The sequence below is a fragment of the Phacochoerus africanus genome, chromosome 15, assembly GCF_016906955.1.
Source record: "Phacochoerus africanus isolate WHEZ1 chromosome 15, ROS_Pafr_v1, whole genome shotgun sequence".
In the NCBI taxonomy this organism is placed as follows: Eukaryota; Metazoa; Chordata; class Mammalia; order Artiodactyla; family Suidae; genus Phacochoerus; species Phacochoerus africanus.
Genome location: NC_062558.1, coordinates 31,537,897 through 31,558,179, shown reverse-complemented (window position 1 = coordinate 31,558,179; position 20,283 = coordinate 31,537,897). Strand labels below are relative to the sequence as shown.

At 43.7% G+C, this 20,283-nt stretch overlaps 1 protein-coding gene across 2 annotated transcripts in view; it reads left to right on the top strand.

Moving 5' to 3' along the window:
- P2RX7 (purinergic receptor P2X 7) overlaps positions 1-20,283 on the top strand; it is a 59,132-nt gene that overhangs the window by 25,874 nt on the left and 12,975 nt on the right. For both annotated transcript variants that reach the window (XM_047761736.1, XM_047761738.1), the window contains exons 4-8: positions 1,492-1,564; positions 2,978-3,074; positions 7,139-7,219; positions 7,832-7,961; positions 14,502-14,638. In XM_047761736.1, the coding sequence (XP_047617692.1) occupies positions 1,492-1,564; positions 2,978-3,074; positions 7,139-7,219; positions 7,832-7,961; positions 14,502-14,638 (518 nt within the window). The remainder of the gene's footprint in view (positions 1-1,491; positions 1,565-2,977; positions 3,075-7,138; positions 7,220-7,831; positions 7,962-14,501; positions 14,639-20,283) is intronic.

Here is a 20,283-nt window from a genome sequence, read left to right as displayed (position 1 = left end):
ATGTGACAATCACAAAAAGAGAAATTTAGAATAAAATGTCTTTTTTAATTTTGGGATTTCTTTTAGAGAGCAAAATCTAGTTGGTTTCTCTTCTTTCCTGAGATTCCTTTCCAGTTGATAATCAAAATAACATAGCTTTCCATAAGCCACGGTGAATGATCACTCATTCCTTCATTTATTCCACATTAATCAAGACCTACTATGTTTCAGGCACTCACGCTACAAAGATATGATCCAGGCTTTGTGTTCAAAGGGTTCATAGTGTGTTGGGGGTCACAAGGGCAGCAAACCCAGGGCCTGCTGTGTAGCAGGAAGAGGGCACTTTGGGAAGAAAAGAGAACATGAGAGAGACTGAAAACTACTGGAAATGTTCATTGAGCAAGAACCATGTGCTACACCCTTTCCCTCCATGGCTCCTTTGATCTTCACAACAACTGCATAAGACAAATCTGTTCATTCCCCTTTACAGGTGAGGAAACTGAGGCTCAGAGAGGGGAAGGGACCTGGCTGAGATCACTCAGCTGGAAAAGAATGCAGCTATTGCCAAGCCAGTTGTACCTGAGTCCTAGCCTGGAGCCTCCCCCTCATCTCTGTAAAATCACTCAGAAGAGGCTTTTTTCCCAGAGGTTCTGGTTTCCCCAAGACTGGCCATTAAACCTGGGCCCTAGAAATGGGAGGTCAAGTATGCACAAACCAAGTCATCTCCTGTTTCTTGCCTTTATTCTGTCTTCAGCCCTTGGTCCTGAAACCTGATTGACCTCATTTTCTCAGCCCAGAAGAAAGTGTTGGCTGGAATCCTTTATTTCCATAGTCCCTGCTGAGCTTTTGTGCTTGTCAGCTTCGCTTAGGTCTGCAGCCACTGGGCTGCTTGGACGAGGCCCCTGCTTTCCACACCCAGGGCTATCCCTGAAAGAGGTCCCTGGCATATACTTCTTAGACTTTTACTTATTTTTATTTTTTTATGGAGATATAATTCACAGGTCATGAAATACATTATTTTAAAGTAAAATTTTAGGATATTCACTGCGCTGTGCAACCATCATCCCTATCAGTTTCCAGAACATTTTCATCTCTCCGAAAAAAAATCTCACACCCGTTAACAGTCACTCCCCACTCCCCTCAGCCCCTTGTGACCACTGATCACCCTTCTGTCTCTTTGGATTATCCTGTTCTGATCATTTCATGTACACAGAATCATATACTATGTGGTCTTGTGTGTCTGGCTTCTTTCACTCAGCATTATGTTTCAAGTTTCATCTACATTGCAGCCTGTGTCCGTACTTCATTCATTCCTATTAATGGCCAAATAACATTCCATTCTATGAATGTACCAGATTTGGTTGTCCATTCATCCATTGGAGGATTTGTGCTGTTTCCATTTTTTGGCATTATGTGCAAGCTTTTGTGTGGCCACAGATATCTTCCTTTTCCTATTTCCGTACCGTAGAGACTCACGATGTTTATTCCCCACTCTTGTCTTCCTCCCTGCAGTATCCCACCCGCAGGACGCTCTGTTCCTCTAACCAGGATTGTAAAAAGGGATGGATGGACCCGCAGAGCAAAGGTATGTTCTATTTCTTTTCCTGAGGTCTCAGGGGTGGATGGTTTGGATTCATGGTGACATTCAAAATGCCCAGATCTTCAGCACCAGGCCATGGACAAGCCTGTGCCTGCCCTATGCCTCTGAAACTACTGACTGTGAATGGGACTCTAGTTCTCAGGGAAGGCAGCTCCTGAAAAGCCTGCAGAATTAGCACCTTCCGGGCTCTCACTGAGAGAAAAAGTGGATGGCTCATAGCATCATCTGTATATTCTAAATGCCCCCTCTTGAATTTCCCCAATGGTTGGAAAGCATGAATAGATAGGTAGCCCCAGGGCAATATTAACCTGCATAATTTCCAAAGCTCTATTTTTTATTTTATTTTTTGGTCAAGCCTGCAGCATGAGGAAGTTCCCAGGCCAGGGATCAAGCCCACACAGCAGTGGTATCCAGAGCCACAGTAGTGACAACGCCAGGTCCTGAGCTTGCTGAGCCACCAGGGAATTCTATAAAAGCTCTGTTTTAATTTAAAAAGGCACATAATAATTTTTTTAAATGACCACAATAAATAAAAAGTAAAAGCCCCATCAGTGGGGAGTTCCCATCACGGCTCAGCGGTTAACGAACCAGATTAGTGTCCATGTGGTTGTGGGTTTTCCCTGGCCTCACTCAGTGGGTTAAGGATCTGGCGTTGTGTGGTATAGTTTGCAGATTCGGCTCAGATCCTGCGTTACTGTGGCTGTGGTGTAGGCTAGCGGCTACAGCTCTGATTGGACTCCTAGCCTGGGAACCTCCATATGCCACAGGTGCAGCCCTAAAAAAGACAAAAAACAAACAAACAAAAACAAAACAAAACAAAAAAACCGCCCAAAACACCAATGGTTATTATACACACATACACAAAAAGGCATATGGATGTTCTATTCCATCCCATAATGCCTCTGAGTTGGTGTAGAGATCATTAACGTTATTTACTGTTTAACTTTCCCCTCAAAAATCTGTTAGTGACACAGATGCTCCAGGAAGATGTGCCATGCTCTCTCCCTGGCTCTGTGCATCCTGGTACATACTGTATATCCTGAGAGGGTCTCAGGTGCCTGTTTGGAAGCCAAGTTCTAGTCCATTTCTTCCTGGCAAAAGAATACACACTGCTCAGTTCCTCCTTTAGGAAACTTTTCTTGCAAAGAACCCAAAACATCCAACAGCCACTATGGTCATTCTCTCTGATCCTTTTGTGAAAAAGCTTACCGTTGGCTGTGTTGCTTGCTTGGTTTTTCTTATGTAAGTCTGTGGTTTGGATGGGGTTTCATGGAAACTGAAACTGCCTGGGTTGAAAAACATAGTCTCTTGCTTGAGGTGAGTGGAATTTCCTCCCCCCGCCACCCCCGCCCCCAGTTGTTTCACACCTGTGCTTCTATGACCCCTTGACCCCCACAGGAATCCAGACCGGAAGGTGTGTAGAGTATAAAGGGAAGCAGAAGACCTGTGAAGTCTCCGCGTGGTGTCCCATCGAGGCAGTGGAAGAAGCCCCGCAGTGAGTTGCAGGGAGGGGACAGAATGGAGGGTCCTGCCAGGCAACGCTCCAACCTCCCTCTCAGCACAGTCCCACCAAGTCCTAGGTTTTACTGGCTTGGTGACTCCCATGCTAGGTTTGCTAATGGTCTCTGGGAAGACTGTGTTAGTTGTTAAAATACTGAAATAATTTTTTACTGGCTGGTAAATAGCTACTGCCCTGAGCCCCCATGGGTACCCTTGCCCCCTGCTTGCCCTGGCACCTCTCCCAGGCACCTCCAGACACCTCCTCCAGTGCTATAGTAGGCTCCCTTCTGATTGTCCATATCCATACTGAGTGATGAAGGGAGGGAGGGAGGAAAGAAAAAGGAAGGAAGGGGAAGGGAGGGGGAAAGAAAGGAAAATGAAGGGAAGGGAAGTTTTTTTTTAATTAAGTTTTCACCGTGGGGAGTTCCTGTCATGGCTCAGTGGAAATGAATCTGACTATTAACCATGAGGTTGTGGGTTTGCTCCCTGGTCTGGCTCAGTGAGTTAAGGATCCGGCGTTGCCGTGAGCTGTGGTGTAGGTGACACATGCAGCTCGGATCTGGCGTGGCTGTGGCTGTGGCTGTGGCTGTGGCTGTGGCCGGCAGCTATAGCTCCAATTAGACCTCTAGCCTAGGAACCTCCATATGCTATGGGTATAGTTCTAAAAAAACAAACAAAAAAAAAATTCACAGTGACCTATACATTTGGAGTGTGCCCTGTATGATTCTTTTCTTTAACACACAAGGTCAGGCCCAGAAGGCAGAGCTTGATGTTACATCTCAGAAACCACTGGGAGGGGTGCATTTCATGAGGGTATAGGAGGTCTGGATTCAAATTCCTGTTGTCCTCGATTCTTGCTATGTGACCTTGAACTGGGCTGTTGTGAGAATTAAATGAGATACAGTGATTGCAAAGCGAGCCCCATGCTCGACACAAAGTAAGGCCTCAATAACACACACACACACACACACATCACAATTTTCCCCTAGTAGTGTGATGGGTTTAGACTAGCACCATCCAAGGGAACTTTCTGCAATGATGAAAGTGTTCTGCATCTGCATTACCAATATGGTAGCCACTAGCTAAATGTGGCTATTGAGTGGCTGAAATGTGGTTACTGCAATTCAGCTGAATTTAATTTAATTTAATTTAATTTAAATAGTCACACATGCCTAGGGGATGTTAGACTATATTGGACAGTGTGACTCAGGGCCATACCTCAGCAAATCTGGGGCAAAGAGAAGACTTTCCCAAACTGACTTTTTAGAAGGTTGGGGCAAAAGCTCCCCATGTCAGGGCGGGAAGCACTAGGCAGTATCAGCCTGACTGGCCCTCAATCATTAATGGCACCACTCAGGTTCATTTATAGATCCAGGAAGTTTCTTTGTCACAGAAGGAATTGTTCAGGACCTGGGGGGAACACTAACCTCCATTCAAGCAGTCCCTAGTTCAGGGCAAGGGACCTCTTGATTGCCTGTTGTTTTCAGTCCCACCTCTGCCATCACTTCATTCGTCGGATAAATTATACTGTGCATATCCAGTGTTCTGGACCCTGGGCTGCCGTTTTACATGACCGTGGGCAAGCAACTCCCTGAACTTGTTTCTCATATGTTATACAAATAGTTAACTAAATTAACTCATTTAATTGCTTATCCAACATATCTATTATCACGTAGTAGGTATAAGGTTTTTATTTCACATGTAATTATACACAAGAAAGATGCGGCTAAATTATATGTGAAACACAGGAGACCCAGATATGGAGCAGGTCCCAAGGCTCCTGCAACCTAATAGAAGAGATTAGATGCTTGCACAGAGGGCTATAATTCAGAATAGAAAACTGAGTGTCATGAGAGAGGAAGAAAGGGGATCTTGTTGTCCTCGATTCTTAGAGTGTTGCCCAGGAAGTATGGGGTTTAGAATGTTCTAAAGGCAAAGGTTCTGACATATAGCAGGACTGTCATAAATATGATTTTATGTGTGTGCAAGTGACAAGTATAACCTCAACTGGCTTCAGAAAAAAAAAGGAGTGTTAATTTTTGGCTTGTTTTTTTGACTCACATAAATGAGGAGTCCAGAAATATAGGTAAAGGAGAGGCTTGATCAAGGCTTCAAATGATGTCTTTCAAGATTTGCTCTCTCTCTTCCTCTACCTTCTTTCTCCCCCAAATCCCCAGCTATTCTTTCTTCTACTGGCTCTCCTCACATTGTGGTCTGGGGGCACGCCAGGTTTACACTACCCTTACTACCAACAGTCCTAGAGAAAATGAGTTTTTCTTTACCAATAGTTCTTGTAAAAGTCCTGGAAAGTTTTCAGTGGCCTAAGGCAGATGACAACCTATGAAACAATCACTGTAGCCAAAGGGATTGGGTTATACTGTTTAGCCAGCTCTGGGTCACTTTCCTGCCCTGGGAACTGTAGGGATGGGCAGGAGATGAATTCTGGGCTGAGAGTGGAAGAGACCTGGCTTCCCCAAAAAAGGAGGAATTTGAGGGGTTACTTCCAGAGGGGGAATTGATGCTGGATAGGCCAAAACTACAGTGTTCTCTGGAGTTACATCCAAAATAGAGCCAAAGTTGGGCTCTGAAGTCCCTGGAATAAAAGGCAGATCATTCTTTTCTTCCCCCCCCCCCCCCCCCCCCCCCGCCGCCGCCACCAAGGCTGCACCTGCAGCATAGTGAAGTTCCCAAGGCCAGGGGTTGAATTGGACCTGCCACTGCAACCTACACTACAGCCATAGCAATGCCAGATCCGAGCTGCATCTGTGACCTACAGCATAGATCATGGCAACATGAGATCCTTAACCCACGGAGCGAGGCCAGGGATCAAACCTGCATCCTCATGGACACTATGTTGGGTTCCTAACCTGCTGAGCCACAATGGGAACCCCCAAGCAGTTCATTCTTGATACCCTCTTCCAAATACCCTCCACCCTTTCCTGGAGCTTCTACCAATATACATCTGCCACCTACTCAAGCATGCCAGGCAACAGGATAGCAGCGATATCTTTTTAGGAAGCAAATTCTCTCCATCTTTAACAGACTGTCAACTACACAAGGACTAAAACCTTGACTATCTTGTTTATATATCCCTAGTGCTCAGCCCCATGCCCGTATGATAAATATCTGTTGAATGAATGGATATATAGATGTTGGATGGACCTTTTGGTCATCTAGAATTTGGCTCCTCTAACTCATGGAGAATATTACAGTACTCAGAGTCTCTGGAGAGTGACATAAGTGTGGCCCTAGGCTAAATGCTGGAGACACTAAGATAAGAAAATTATTTTCCCAGCCCTGCAGGAACACCAAGCCTATTGTGAAAGATACAAATAGGAGGGTGCTGGAGCTGGCTTATCCCAACTCTGAGCCCTTTATACTCATCCCTTCTTTTTTTTTTTTTTGCTATTTCTTGGGCCGCTCCCGCGGCATATGGAGATTCCCAGGCTAGGGGTCCAATCGGAGCTGTAGCCACCAGCCTATGCCAGAGCCACAGCAACACGGGATCCGAGCCGCGTCTGCAACCTACACCACAGCTCATGGCAACGCCGGATCGTTAACCCACTGAGCAAGGGCAGGGATCGAACCCGCAACCTCATGGTTCCTAGTCGGATTCGTTAACCACTGCGCCACGATGGGAACTCCCCTATACTCATCCCTTCTTAACTCCAAGTTCACTGATGTTCTATTGGTAGCTTGAAATCAGCTATGGTGGGGTATTTACACCACAGTAATTAGTCAGTCCTACAATACCAGGGCTTTTTGTTTGCCTGGAGAGCTGGATGTTAAACATTTACCAGCACACCACCATGCATACCTAAACAAAGAATTATATCAGAGTGAGAAGTATCATAGTAAATGCCACAGGATCTAAAGAAGAGAGAAATTCTTCCTGAAGAAGCTGGAGAATTTTGGAACATTTTGTCCACTAGATTGTATTTCTCTTCACCCATCACATTGACCCAAGCAAGAAACCAGAGCCTCTGGTTCCAGTGGAGTCCCACTGACTCCCTTGGCCCCTGGAGTTACTGATCCCCATTTTTCATTTCTCTCTTTCAGGCCTGCACTCTTGAGAAGTGCTGAAAACTTCACTGTGCTCATCAAGAACAATATCGACTTCCCTGGCCACAACTACACAACGTAAGTGCCCAGAACATCTGGCTGTGTTAGTTGTATACTGCTATGTAACCCATTACCCCAACACTTAGAAGCTTACAACAGGAGACAACTATTGTCTCACACCGTTTCTGTGGGTCAGGAATCTAGGAATGACTTTGCTGGGTGGTTCTGGCTCAGGGTTTCTCAGGCTGCAGTCAAGCTGTCACTGGGGGCTGTGGTGAACTCCTGGCTTGGAGAATCCTCTTCCAAACTCATTCATGCAATTGTTGGCAGGAAGGCTTAGTTCTTCTACATGTGGCCCTGTCCTTCGTACCCTTGAATGTCTTTAGGACGTGGTGGCTAGCTTCCCCAGAACAAGTGAGCCAGACAGAGAGCAAGTCAAGCTTGATAGTAACCAAGGTGGAAGCCATCATATTTTATAGTCTAATCTTAAAGTAACACAGCATCATTTCTGCTGTATACTATTGCTCACACAGACTAATATTGTATAGTGTAGGAGGGGAATTCACAAGGGTGCGAGTCCCAGGAGGCAGATCATTGGTGGCCCTCATGGTGCCCAGCCCTGATTCACTCCTATGAAAGAGATGGAACCTCCAGTTTTCAATAGAGATGTTTGTTTTCCATTATGTGCAGGAGAAACATCTTACCAGGTTTAAACATCACTTGCACATTTCACAAGACTCAGAATCCACTTTGTCCCATTTTCCGACTGGGCGATATCTTCCGAGAAACAGGAGATAATTTTTCAGATGTGGCAATTCAGGTTGGTGATGACTTTGTACAGTGGGATATGGAGGTGGGTCAAGGGATGGAGGATGGCAAATGGCCAAGAGTCTGGACTACCAGGTCTTAATCATATGTTCATATTTATTTATTATTATTTTATTTTATTTATTTTATTTTTTTTGTCTTTTTGCCTTTTCCTAGGGCTGCCCCTGAGGCATATGGAGGTTCCAAGGCTAGGGGTCGAATCGGAGCTGTAGCCACCGGCCTACCCCAGAGACACAGCAACGCGGGATCCGAGCCACGTCTGCAACCTACACCACAGCTCATGGCAACGCCGGATCCTTAACCCACTGAGCAAGGCCAGGGATGGAACCCACAACCTCATGGTTCCTAGTTGGATTCGTTAACCACTGAGCCACAACGGGAACTCCAGTATGCTCATATTTATTGAGCACTTTGTAAATCCATGCATGGTGACAAGGACTTATCCTGTGTCACTTCATCTAAGCCCGCAACAATCCTAGGAGTGAGATACTTCATGTATTACCTTCCTGTGTAAAATTACCACAAATTTTGTGGCTTAAAGCAACATATATTTCTTTGTACTTCTGGAGATCAAAAGTTCAAAATGTGTTCAATTGAGCTGAAGTCAAGGTATCATCCGGGCCATGATCCCTCTGGAGGCTCTGAGAAAATCCATTTCCTTGCTTTTTCCACCTCTTAGAGGTGCATTCCTGGAATTTCTTGGCTCTTGACCCCTTCTTCCAGCTTCAAAGCCAACAGCACAGCAACTTGCCTCAGTAGTCAAGTTGATTTCTTACACTGTGTCAAATCTCCCTCTGCCTCCCTCTTACAGAGACCAGTGTCATTACAGGGCCCACCAGATAATCCAGGATAATCTCCCCATCTCAAGAACCTTACTTTAACCACATCTGCAAAGTCTCTTTTGCCATCTAAGGTAACATTTTCAGAGGTCCAGGGATTAGGAATATTTGGAGGGAGGATGTTATTCAGATACCAAACCCACTTGGATTAGTCAGCATCCTCCTCATTGCAAGTTAGAGAAATCCAGTTCAAATGATGTAAACAAAAAATAAAAAATAATTTTGGTGGCAAGTAATAGAAACCAAACTCAAATGGCTTAAGCAGAAAAGGAACCATATTAACTCATGTAAAAAGACTAGGAGGGGATGCACATTCTAGTGTACTCAAGGCATCTTCCTACCTCAGGAGTTTTCTCTTGCTGTTCCCTCTACCTGGAATAGCCTGGCTTCAGACATAGCATTAGTTGTCTCCCTCACCTACTTCCAATATTTACTCAAATGTAAGCTCAGTGAAGCTTTCCCTTACCACTACGTCATTTAAAATGGCAATTCAGGAGTTCCTCAGCAGAAATGAAATCTGATTAGCATCCATGAACACACAGGTTCTATCCCTGGCCTTGCTCAGTGGGTTAAGGATCCAGCATTGCTGTGAGCTGTGGCGTAAGTCACAGATGTGGCTCGGATCTGGCATTGCTATGGCTGTGGGGTAGGCCAGCAGCTACAGCTCTGATATGACCCCTAGCCTGGGAACTTCCATATGCCATGGGTGCGGCCCTAAAAAGACAAAAAAATAAAAATAAAAATAAATAAAATTTAAAAATTGCAATTCTCACCTCTATTCCAGTGTGCCCTATGGCCTTTTCCAGGTTTATTTTTATCCCTGGCACCTATCATTATCTGACATACGATATATTTTACATATCCATTTGTCATCTATTTTCCCTGACTAGAATTTAAGTTTCAAGAAGGCAGGGATCTTTACTCTCTCTCTCTCTTTTTTTTTTGGTTCATTTTTGTATAATGTTCAGCACATAATGGACACTCAGTAAATATTTGTTGACTGAATGAAGGGTGTTATAGATTTACACATAGCTGCATCCAAGAACTCAAATGATGTCTTCAGGAATCTGACTCTTTTCATCTCTTGATTGTTTGCTTAATGATGATGTCATTCTCAGGCGTATTCTCCATGTGCCAAGGCAAAGTGACCAAAGCTCTAGAAGTGTACTATCTAATACAGTAGCCACAAGCCACATGAAGTGATTTCAACTTAAATTGACTAAAATTAAATAAAATTAAAAATTTATTTCCTTAGTGATAACAGCCTCATTTCAAGTGTGCAATAGCTACTGGCTGTTGTATTGCACAGCATGAGTACATCATCACAGAAAATTCTATTAGACAATGCTGATTTATTTATTTATTTATTTATTTGTCTTTTTGCTATTTCTTTGGGCCGCTCCCACGGCATATGGAGGTTCCCAGGCTAGGGGTCGAATCGGAGCTGTAGCCACTGGCCTACCCCAGAGACACAGCAACGCGAGATCCGAGCCGCGTCTGCAACCTACACCACAGCTCACGGCAACGCCGGATCGTTAACCCACTGAGCAAGGGCAGGGACCGAACCCGCAACCTCATGGTTCCTAGTCGGATTCGTTAACCACTGCGCCACGACGGGAACTCCGACAATGCTGATTTAGACTTTCACGCTCTATAGTTAGTGATCCCAGCCAGAGATGACCTTTTTTTTTTTTCTTTTTTTTTTCTCTTTAGGGCATTTGGAAGTTCCCAGGCTAGGGGTCGAACAAGAGCAGCAGCTGCTGGCCTATGCCACAGCCACAGAAATTCCAGATCCAAGCTGCATCTGCGACCTACACCACAGCTCATGGCAATGCCAGATCCTTAATCCACTGAGCGAGGCCAGGGATCGAACCTGCATGCTCTTAGATGCTAGTCAGATTCATTTCTGCTGCTCACAACAGGAACTTCCTGAAAGGACCTCTTTTACTGTTGGTTCTGGCAAAATGTCTCAGGGAAATCTCTGATTGGTCTACCTTGGGCCACATATTTATCCCTGAACCAATCACCAGGTCCAGAAGGATGTACTGTCCTAATTGGCCAGGCCTGGGTCATGTGCCCACTCTTGGAGTTAGGAGGTCATAGCCCCTTTCAAACCACCAGGAGATAGAAGAGGTGTTTCCCAAAGGAAATTCGAGGTACTTTTCCCAGAAAAAGGCAAATTGGATGCTGAGAGACAAAAGCATTAGATATTCACTATAGTGTGTAGAGTGCTTGGGTTAGTGCCTAACAAAAAGATGACAGATGTGGTTATTTTGTATTACTTCCCCTTTCCCCAAGTCAGAGCCTCCTTGTTATCCATCTCTGTATCCTCAACATCTAGCATACTGTCTTGAAATGCCTGATTTTTCACTGATTCAAAGACATAACTTTTTTTCACTTTTAATAATTTTGAAATTAGGAAGTACTTTCACTTGATGGAGTCTCAGAGTTTGACAGCATTTTTTCCTTAGTGTAACAGTAAAAACAAAACAACAACAAAACAAACAAAAAAAACCACGCTAGAGTTCCCCTGATGGTTCAGCGGTTAACAAACATGACTAGTATCTACAAGGATGTAGGTTTGATCCCTGGCCTTGCTCACTGGGTTAAGATTCCAGCATTGCCATGAGCTGTGGTGTAGGTTGCAGACAAGTCTTGGATCCCAAGTTGCTGTGGTGTAGGCTGGAAGCTGTAGCTCCGATTTGACCGCTAGCCTGGGAAATTCCATGTATTGATACACTGCAGGTATGGCCCTTAAAAAAAAAATTATGTGTCTTACAAGCAATGGTGTTTAAGATTCAATGAAATATGATAGTGCACCCCAAAAAATAAAACTTTGTAGAAAGAAGTAGCAAACACAGGTAAGAGATTAAGAGATTCTTTAGAAGTTTAGGGAGAGAAAGTTTACCTCGACTTGAGTAGCGTAGGAGTGGCTGGGTGGATGGGAAAGGATGTAAGCTGGGTCTTGGAGGATGAGGAAAATTTAGATAGAGAGGTGGGTGGGAGAAACATTTCACTGGGAGAAAAGGGAAAGGGCCAAGATTTAAAAATTCGAAGTGGGAGTTCCCATCACGGCTCAGTGGTAACGAACCTGACTAGTATCCATGAGGACGCAAGTTCAATCCATGGCCTTGCTCAGTGGGTTAAGGATCTGGTGTTGTGGTGAGCTGTGGTGTAGGTGGCAGAGGCGCCTCGGATCTGGCATTGCTGTGACTGTGGCATAGGCTGGCAGCTACAGCTCGGATTCAACCCCTAGCTTGGAAACTTCCATATGTCACAGGTGCAGCCCTAAAAGGCAAATAATAATAATAATAATAATAATAAGTAATAGAAATTAAAAATTCAAAGTGTACCCAGAAGTTCCTTTCCTAAGAAAATGACAACATATGTTCACACAAACACTTGTACATAATGCTCATAGCAGTATTATTCATAATAACTCAAAAGGCGGAAATAATTGAAGTGTCCATCAAAGGATGAATGGATAAACAAATTGTAGAATATTCATATGATGGAGTATTCTTCCACTACAAAAAGGAATGGAGTATTGACATATGCTATAATGTGGATGAACTTTAAAAACATCATGCTAAGTGTAAGAAGCCAGACACGAAAGATCATATATTACGTGATTTCATTCATATGAAAATTTAGGGTAACTTTGCTGCACAGCAGAAATTGGCACAGCATTGTGAATCAACTATAATAAAAAATTCTATTAAAAAAGAAAGTTCAGAATAAGAAACTCTATAGAGACAAAAAGCCTATTAGTGGGTTTTTAGCACTGAGAGAGGGGCAGTAACTAAAGTTTACATGTTTTCTTTGGGAGGTGATAAAAATGTAAAATTGATTGTGGTGGAGTTCCTGTGTGGTGCAGTGGAAATGAATCCAACTAGGAACCATGAGGTTGCAGATTCAATCCCTGGCCTCACTCAGTGGGTTAAGGATCTGGTGTTGCCCTGAGCTGTGGTATAGGTCGCAGAGGCGTTGCTATGGCTGTGGCATAGGCTGGCAGCAACAGCTCTGATTCGACCCCTAGCCTAGGAACCTCCATATGCCACAGGTGCAGCCCTAAGAAGACAAAAGACAAATAAATAAAATAAAATAAAATAAAATTGATTGTGGTAGAGTTGCACATATATATGAATATACTAAAAATTGTTGAACTGCGCATGTTAAGTGGGTGAACTCTATGTGAACTGTATCTCAATAGGACTGGTTTTTTTAAATGAAAATGCAAAGTGCGTTTAGGAAAAGGTGTTTGGAATAAGAGCTCTCTCCAGGAGAGATAAGCAGAAGAGACATGTGATGGAGCACGCTGAATTCCAGTCTAACAAATTTCAACATAATCTTTAATGGGGGGGGCATTAAAGGTGTCTGATTACAGGAGTGGTTTGTTGAAAGTTATATTTTAGGAGAATAAATCTAATGGTGGTGTGTCCTAGATGGAGGAGGGGCAGCGAGATGTGTTTGCAATTGCCACAGTAAAGGTTGTATGAGTTAAGCAGGGCTGCACTTATGGCTCTGAAATTTTTTTTGAGTGACTTTTTTTTGGCTTTTTTTTTTTTTTTTTTGCTTTTTGCTTTTTAGGGCTGCAGCTGTGGCATATGGAAGTTCCCAGGCTAGGGATCAAATAGGAGATACAGCTGCCGGCCTGTGCCACAGCCACAGCCACAGCAACATGGGATCGAAGCCCCATCTTCGACCTACATCACAGCTCAATGCAGCCCTGGATCCTTAACCCACTGAGAGAGGCCAGGGATCGAACCCACATCCTCATGGGTCCTAGTTGGGTTCATTAACTGCTGAGCCACAAAGGGAACTCATGAGTGACTTTTTTTTTTTTTTGTCATTTTAGGGCCACACTCACAGCATATGGAGGTTTTCAGGCTAGGGGTTGAATCAGAGGCATACCCACTGGCCTGCACCACAGCTACAGCAATGCCAGGTCCAAGCCACGTTTGTGACCTGCACCACAGCTCATGGCAATGCCAGATCCTTAACCCACTGAGCGAGGCCAGGGATTGAACCTTCGTCCTCAGGCATACTAGTCAGATTCATTTCCACTGAGCAGTGGTGGGAACTACTTGAAGGATATTTTTTTTATTATAGTTGATTTACAGTGTCAATGACTGCTATACAGCACAGTGGCCCAGTCATACATCTATATCCATCCTTTTTCTCAACTATCTTCCATTGTGGTCTATCCCAAGAGATTGGATATTGTTCCCTGCGGTGTAGAGTAGGACCTTATTGCTCATCCATTCTAAATGTACCACTTTGCACCCACCAACCCCAAACTCTGCATGGCTCTAAAAATTTGTTTGTAAGAGGTGCACCTGTGATACATGGAAGTTTCCAGGCTAGGTGTTGAATTGGAGCTGCAGCTGAGGCCTACACCACAGCCAGAGCAACGCAGGATCTGAACTTCATCTGCAACCTACACTGCAGGTTGTGGCAACACCAGGTCCTTAATCCCCTGAGCGAGGCCAGGGATTGGACTGTATCCTCATAGATACTAGTCAGGTTCATAAACCCACTGAGCCACTATGGTAACTCCAGAAATTTTTAATGAGCATTTTTTTTTTCCCTCAGAAGCAAACCTTTTTATCCGTGATCACCACTATGCAGAGGGATGTCTGTTGGCTGTGGTGCCCCCAGGAGGCCTTAGAGGTTGTCTCTTGTCTCCACAGGGAGGAATCATGGGCATTGAGATCTACTGGGACTGCAACCTGGACAGGTGGTTCCATCACTGCCGCCCCAAATACAGTTTCCGTCGCCTTGACGACAAGACCGCTAAGGAGTCCTCGTACCCTGGCTACAACTTCAGGTAACAGGGATGCAGGTCAGACTCACCCAGTGACTGGCCGCGCTTGGCCCTGCAGGGACCATCTAGGCCCAGCCGAATTGCATCCCAGCAGTCAGTAGGACTAGTTTTGGTTCCCAAGGCAACAAGGGGAATGTGAAAGACTTCCTTTCAAAACTAGGCAATGATGGATTTTTTTGTATGAATTATTGAAGAACTGCACACTTTGAGTTCCTGTTGTGGCTCAGCAGGTTAAGAACCCGACATAGTGTCTGTGAGGATGCAGGTTCGATTTTGGCATTGCTCAGTAGGTTAAGGATCTGGTATTACTGCAAGCTGCGGCATAGGTTGCAGATGCAGCTTAGATCCAGTGTTGCTGTGGCTGTGGTGTAGGCTGGCAGCTGCAGCTCCAATTGGACCTCTAGCCTGGGAACTTCCATATGCTGCAGGGGCAGCTATAGAAAAAAAAAAAAGAATTGCACATCCTTTGTAAGACAAAAACAAAACTTGGGAAACAGAAAAGCATAGAGAAGAGGAAACAAATCACCCAAAATTCCTCCATCCTGAGATAATGGAGGATAACCTTTGGGTGAATTTTACTTCATCTAACCTATTCTTTTTGTGAGGTTTGAGATCATATCACATTTATAATTTGGTATTCTGTGGGGTTTTTTCATATACCAGGTCACTCAAAATTATTTGTGACCATCACATTAATGATCATAATATTCCATTGTGTGAGTGTAATGATAACAACAGCTACAACTTAGGGAGGGTCGGCTATGTAACAGGCACCTACATCCCATCACTAGATCCTACATCTGCATCATATCACAACCACCCTAGAAGGGAGAAGTCAGCATCCCAGGGAAAGCTGAGAAAGGTGAGATGACTTGCCCAAGACCTTACTATTAGAAGCTCCATAATCCTAACCTAGGTCACTAACATCCCAAAACACACCCTTCCCTTTTTTTTTTTTTTTTTTTTGGCTGTGCCTGCAGCGTGTGTAAGTTTCTGGGCCAGACATCAAACCTGCACCACAGCAGCGACCTACACTGCTGTGGAGAAAACACCAGATCCTTAACCTGCTGCACCACAAGGGAATTCCACACCTTTTCCCTTCTATCCATGATTTTCTCACTCGTTCCTCCATTAGTAGGCATTTGGGGTGTTTCAGGTTTTATATTATATGGAACTCTGCAGTGTGTACCTATGTACATAAGTCTTTGTTTGAATCCCAGATTATTTCTTTAGGATAAAGTTCTAGAAGTAGAATTATTAGATCAAAAGTTAGGAGCATTTTACCATATGCTTTCAGGTTTTAAAAAAACTACATGGCTACATATTTATTTCTCAGATTTCTACTCAGTTCTTTTTCAAAGGCTTCTATTATCATTTCAGTGAGGTCCATTCTTAGCTTATGGGTCCTAGTCCTTTAGTTCAACCTACTGTATAACCCCTTTCACACTTACCTGTAGTACTTTGGATGGGATTTCTCTTTGCGGGGTTTTGGAATATTGGTTGGTGGGCTTTGGCAGGGATGTCCTTGTGCAAAGTTCTGTGTGTGCCATTGGATATGGTGTCATTCCTCCCAGGGGATAATTTAATTTTGTAGTTCTTCCTGCCAGGACTATATGGCATCTATCAGTTACAAACCAGTCTCTAGCTTAGTTCTAGGTGCTGGAGGTCTTCACTCCTGTAGAAGTATCGCATCCCTGCTCCCTTGCTATGCTGGGCACCTGTGGCCTCAGCTCCCTTCCCAAGGAATGTGTTAGTAAAGACTCTAGTTACTCAGATACAGACCTGGTCTGGTCCTCCCAGGGGTTACATGGCTTTACTCTCCACTCATCTCAAGCACCTAGCCTTTTTTTTTTTTTTTTTTTTAACAATTTCACCTGGAATATATGGAAGTTCCCAGGCTAGGGGGTCGCATCAGAGCTGCAACTGCTGGCCTACACCACAGCAACAGCAACGCCATATCCAAGCTTCGTCTGCAACGTATGCTGCCACTTGTGACAATGCCAGATCCTTAACCCACTGAGCGAGGGCAGGGATCGAACCTGCATCCTCATGGATACTAGTTGGGTTTGTTACCGATGAGCCACCACGGGAACTCCTCAGCCTGCCATCTTGATTGGAAGTCCTCTTGGTAAGAACAGCTTAAAGACTTCTGACACCATGGGTCTTACTACTTCCTCACTGCAGTCTTATCTTTCTTTTAAAGTTCATGTATGCTTCTGGCTTCTGGACCTGTGAACCCTGTGAATTCTGATTATTGTCCCTCTTAAGCTGGCTAGTGCTGGTTTTGTGCTGATCTATTCTTACTTTGACACTCTGCATAGTTCAATCCTCTGTTCCTGACTTTTTCCTATTGGTGATCCGGTGCCCTGAACTTAGTTTCCAGATTATCTCCTATGTTTGAATAATTTTTTCCGACTGACCCTACAACACTAGACCAGCAGTAACTTGGCCTCTCAGTTTAAGGCTTATCACACAGTCTCCACATCCTATCCCTGCCTGTGGGAGCCAGACAGGATTCTGTGACTGTGGTTATGGCTGGTCATTTTGTGCTCTCTTTCCAGACACAAAGTAGGCTTTTGCGGGTCCCCTTTCAGAGACAGTTGTTGAGTGTACCCCTAAAATAATGGTTACACAATTTGTCGATGAAGCTGGTAGGAAATTGATACTGATGTTCTTCATTCATTAATATATGGAAGAAAAAATATTTGTTTACCCAATGGATATACATTGGTAAACAAAATAGACAAGTTGCTACTTAGCATACATTGTAACAGGACATGAATATAGGTATCATGTAACACAAAATATAAGTAAATTAAAAACTTCAACAAGTCAACATCATTAGTCACCAGGGAAATGCAAATTTAAGCCACAATGAGATATAACTACATGCCCACCAGCATGACTAAATAAAAAGACTGGAAATTTCAAATGTTGGCAAGGAGGAGGAGCAACTGGAATTCTCCTCCTTTCCTAGTGGGAGTGTAAAATGGTACAGCCACATCATAGAACTGTTGGGAAGTTTCTTATAACGTTAAACAGACATCTACCCTATAATCCAGAAATTCCACTCTTAGGTATTTATCAAAGAAAAAGGAAACATGTATCCACACAAAGATTTGCACATGAAAGTTCACAGCAACCTTACTCATAAGAGCCAAAACCTAGAGGCAATCAAACGTGCAATAACAGGTAAATGGAGAAATAATTTTTTATATTTATATAATAAAACACTACCTAATATAAATAAAAATGGAAGAAACTGCCGATACACGCAACAACATAAATGAATCCCACAGACATTATGTTGAGTGAAAGAAGCCAGACCCGAATGAGTACATTCTCTGATGCCATTTATATGAAGTCCAAGAGCAGGCAAAACTTATCTGTGATGATAAAAGACAGAACAATGGTTGCTGGGCTGGGGTGTGGGGGTGGGAAGAAAACATAGGAACTGATTTGGGAGGGAGTACAAGAGAATTTTCTGGGGAATGGAATGCTCTAAATCTTGATAGAGATGTAGGTTACACAGGGTATTTATTTGTCAAAACTCACTGAATTGAACCCTTAGGACTTATGCATTTTATTATATGCTGATTATACCTCAATAGAACAAACAGATAAATCTGACAAGACCATTTTAGATGATAATAAATGCTTCCAAGGAAATCAAACAAGATGGTGTGATGGGGGTCGGGGGAGATGCAAGCAGAGAAGGCTTCTCCTAGCACAGGGGAAGAGCCCTGCAGGCAGCCCGTACTTTCCTGAGGATTGAACTCTCCTAGTTAAGAAGAGACACTGCACACAGGAGCCCACGGTAGGGAATCAACTCACAAAGATACTCGCTTCTCTGAATACCTTCAGTCCTAATAGTCTAGACCAGAATGCTGATCCCTGCTTCAGCATCACGTGGGATCTTCTTAAAAATGCAATTCTCAGGCTCTACCCCAGACCTACTGAATCAGACACTCTGGGGATTGTCTTCCTAAGCCTTCTAGGTTATTCAGCTGAAAACTCAAGTTTGAGAACCATGCATCTAGACATGGTCCTGGAACCAGACCCACGGGCCTCAGTGGGAGCTTGTTGTGATATAAAATCTCAGCCCCCACTCTCAATTTACTGAATCAAAATCTGCATTTTAAGATTCCCAGGAGATTCATGTGTGCATAAACATTTGAGAAGCACTGGTCTAGCACTCTATTATCTAGCAGCCCAAACATACTTTCTTCTTAGATGTTTCATCTGATTATATTTTGTTTCCGCCACCAGGTTGCTTGCTACCTGGGAGAATGAATAAAAATGTGTCTGTTCATGTGAATACAGGTCAAAGTACACACGTACACGCACACACTCATACACACACCCAAACATATACATTCACTTCTTCCTAACCATTCTGTTAGCACTCTTACTGACTTCTAGAGGGGTCTGCTCAAGCAAATGGATTGAGTTATATTTTATTCAAAAGCAGCATCATTAATTGGCAAACAGCCTTCAACAGCTTTTTGTTTTCATTTTTGGCCTGCACAATGTTTTGAAGTTGAGACATTCTACATAAAAATCTGGAGTTCCTACTTTTTTTTTTTTTTTTGAAAAATTAAACCATCTGATAATCTCTGGGTTCATATGCCACATGGCAGCACTCAGCTAGAGCTGAGTATCAGGATTTTATTTATTATTTATTTATTCATTCATTCATTCATTCATTTATGCTGCCCTGCAGCATATGAAGTTTTGGGCCAGGGATCAGATCCAAGGCACAGTTGTGATCTACACCACAGCTGCTGCAATACCGTACCCTTTAACCCACTGTTCCAGGCTGGGGATTGAACTTGCTTCCCAGCATTCTAGAGATGCCACAGATACAGTAGCACCTCAGTTGGAACTGCAGTGGTTCCCTTTAGAAAGGGCATTCAGCTTTTGGTTTGCCACGGTCCTCACCATTCTGTATTGCCTTCTACCTGGCTGCATCTCTCATTTCTGTGGACTGCCTGGCCCCTACAGGCATTTGAGTCTGAGACCCTTGACTAAAGGCCAGCTGAAATCCAGACACAAGAGGCTTTTTGCTTTCTCTGGGTCCATGGAGTTTCATCCAAGGCCCTGAAACCAGCTCCTAATTTAGGCAATGTTTTGATCATTCCCTGCTGGTCTACTGAATAGGCTCATGGCCATTAGCAAGCAGAGAGGCCTTGATCGGCGGTCCCCTAACTGCCCCCACAGGCTGTTTTTCCAGCCATCAGCAGACACACGCAGGGCAATGTACCAATCAGATGTTAGCAAACGTCCTTCAAGTCGCTGAGCTAAGCCCAAGAATGTTAGCTCCTGGAGAGATCCGAGCTTTTTGAAGAACGGGTTGTGATGTTAATATTCTTTTAGAACAAAGTGTTAGAGCATTTGTTGTCTGGAATAAGCACCAGAAGAAATCTCAAGCCAAAAATAAATTGCTGAGCTCGGATGGGTAACTGACAAGTTATTTTCAAAGAGCCACACAAAAAAGGAGATTAGAGGTTATATGAGGTACATGAGAGAAAATATGACTTTCTAACTCATAGGAAGTTGAAGGGATTGATCACGTTGCAGAATTTTGTTCTTTACCAAGAGATCTGTGGCAAAAGGTCCTTATTCAATGGTTCAGTTTATTTACCATA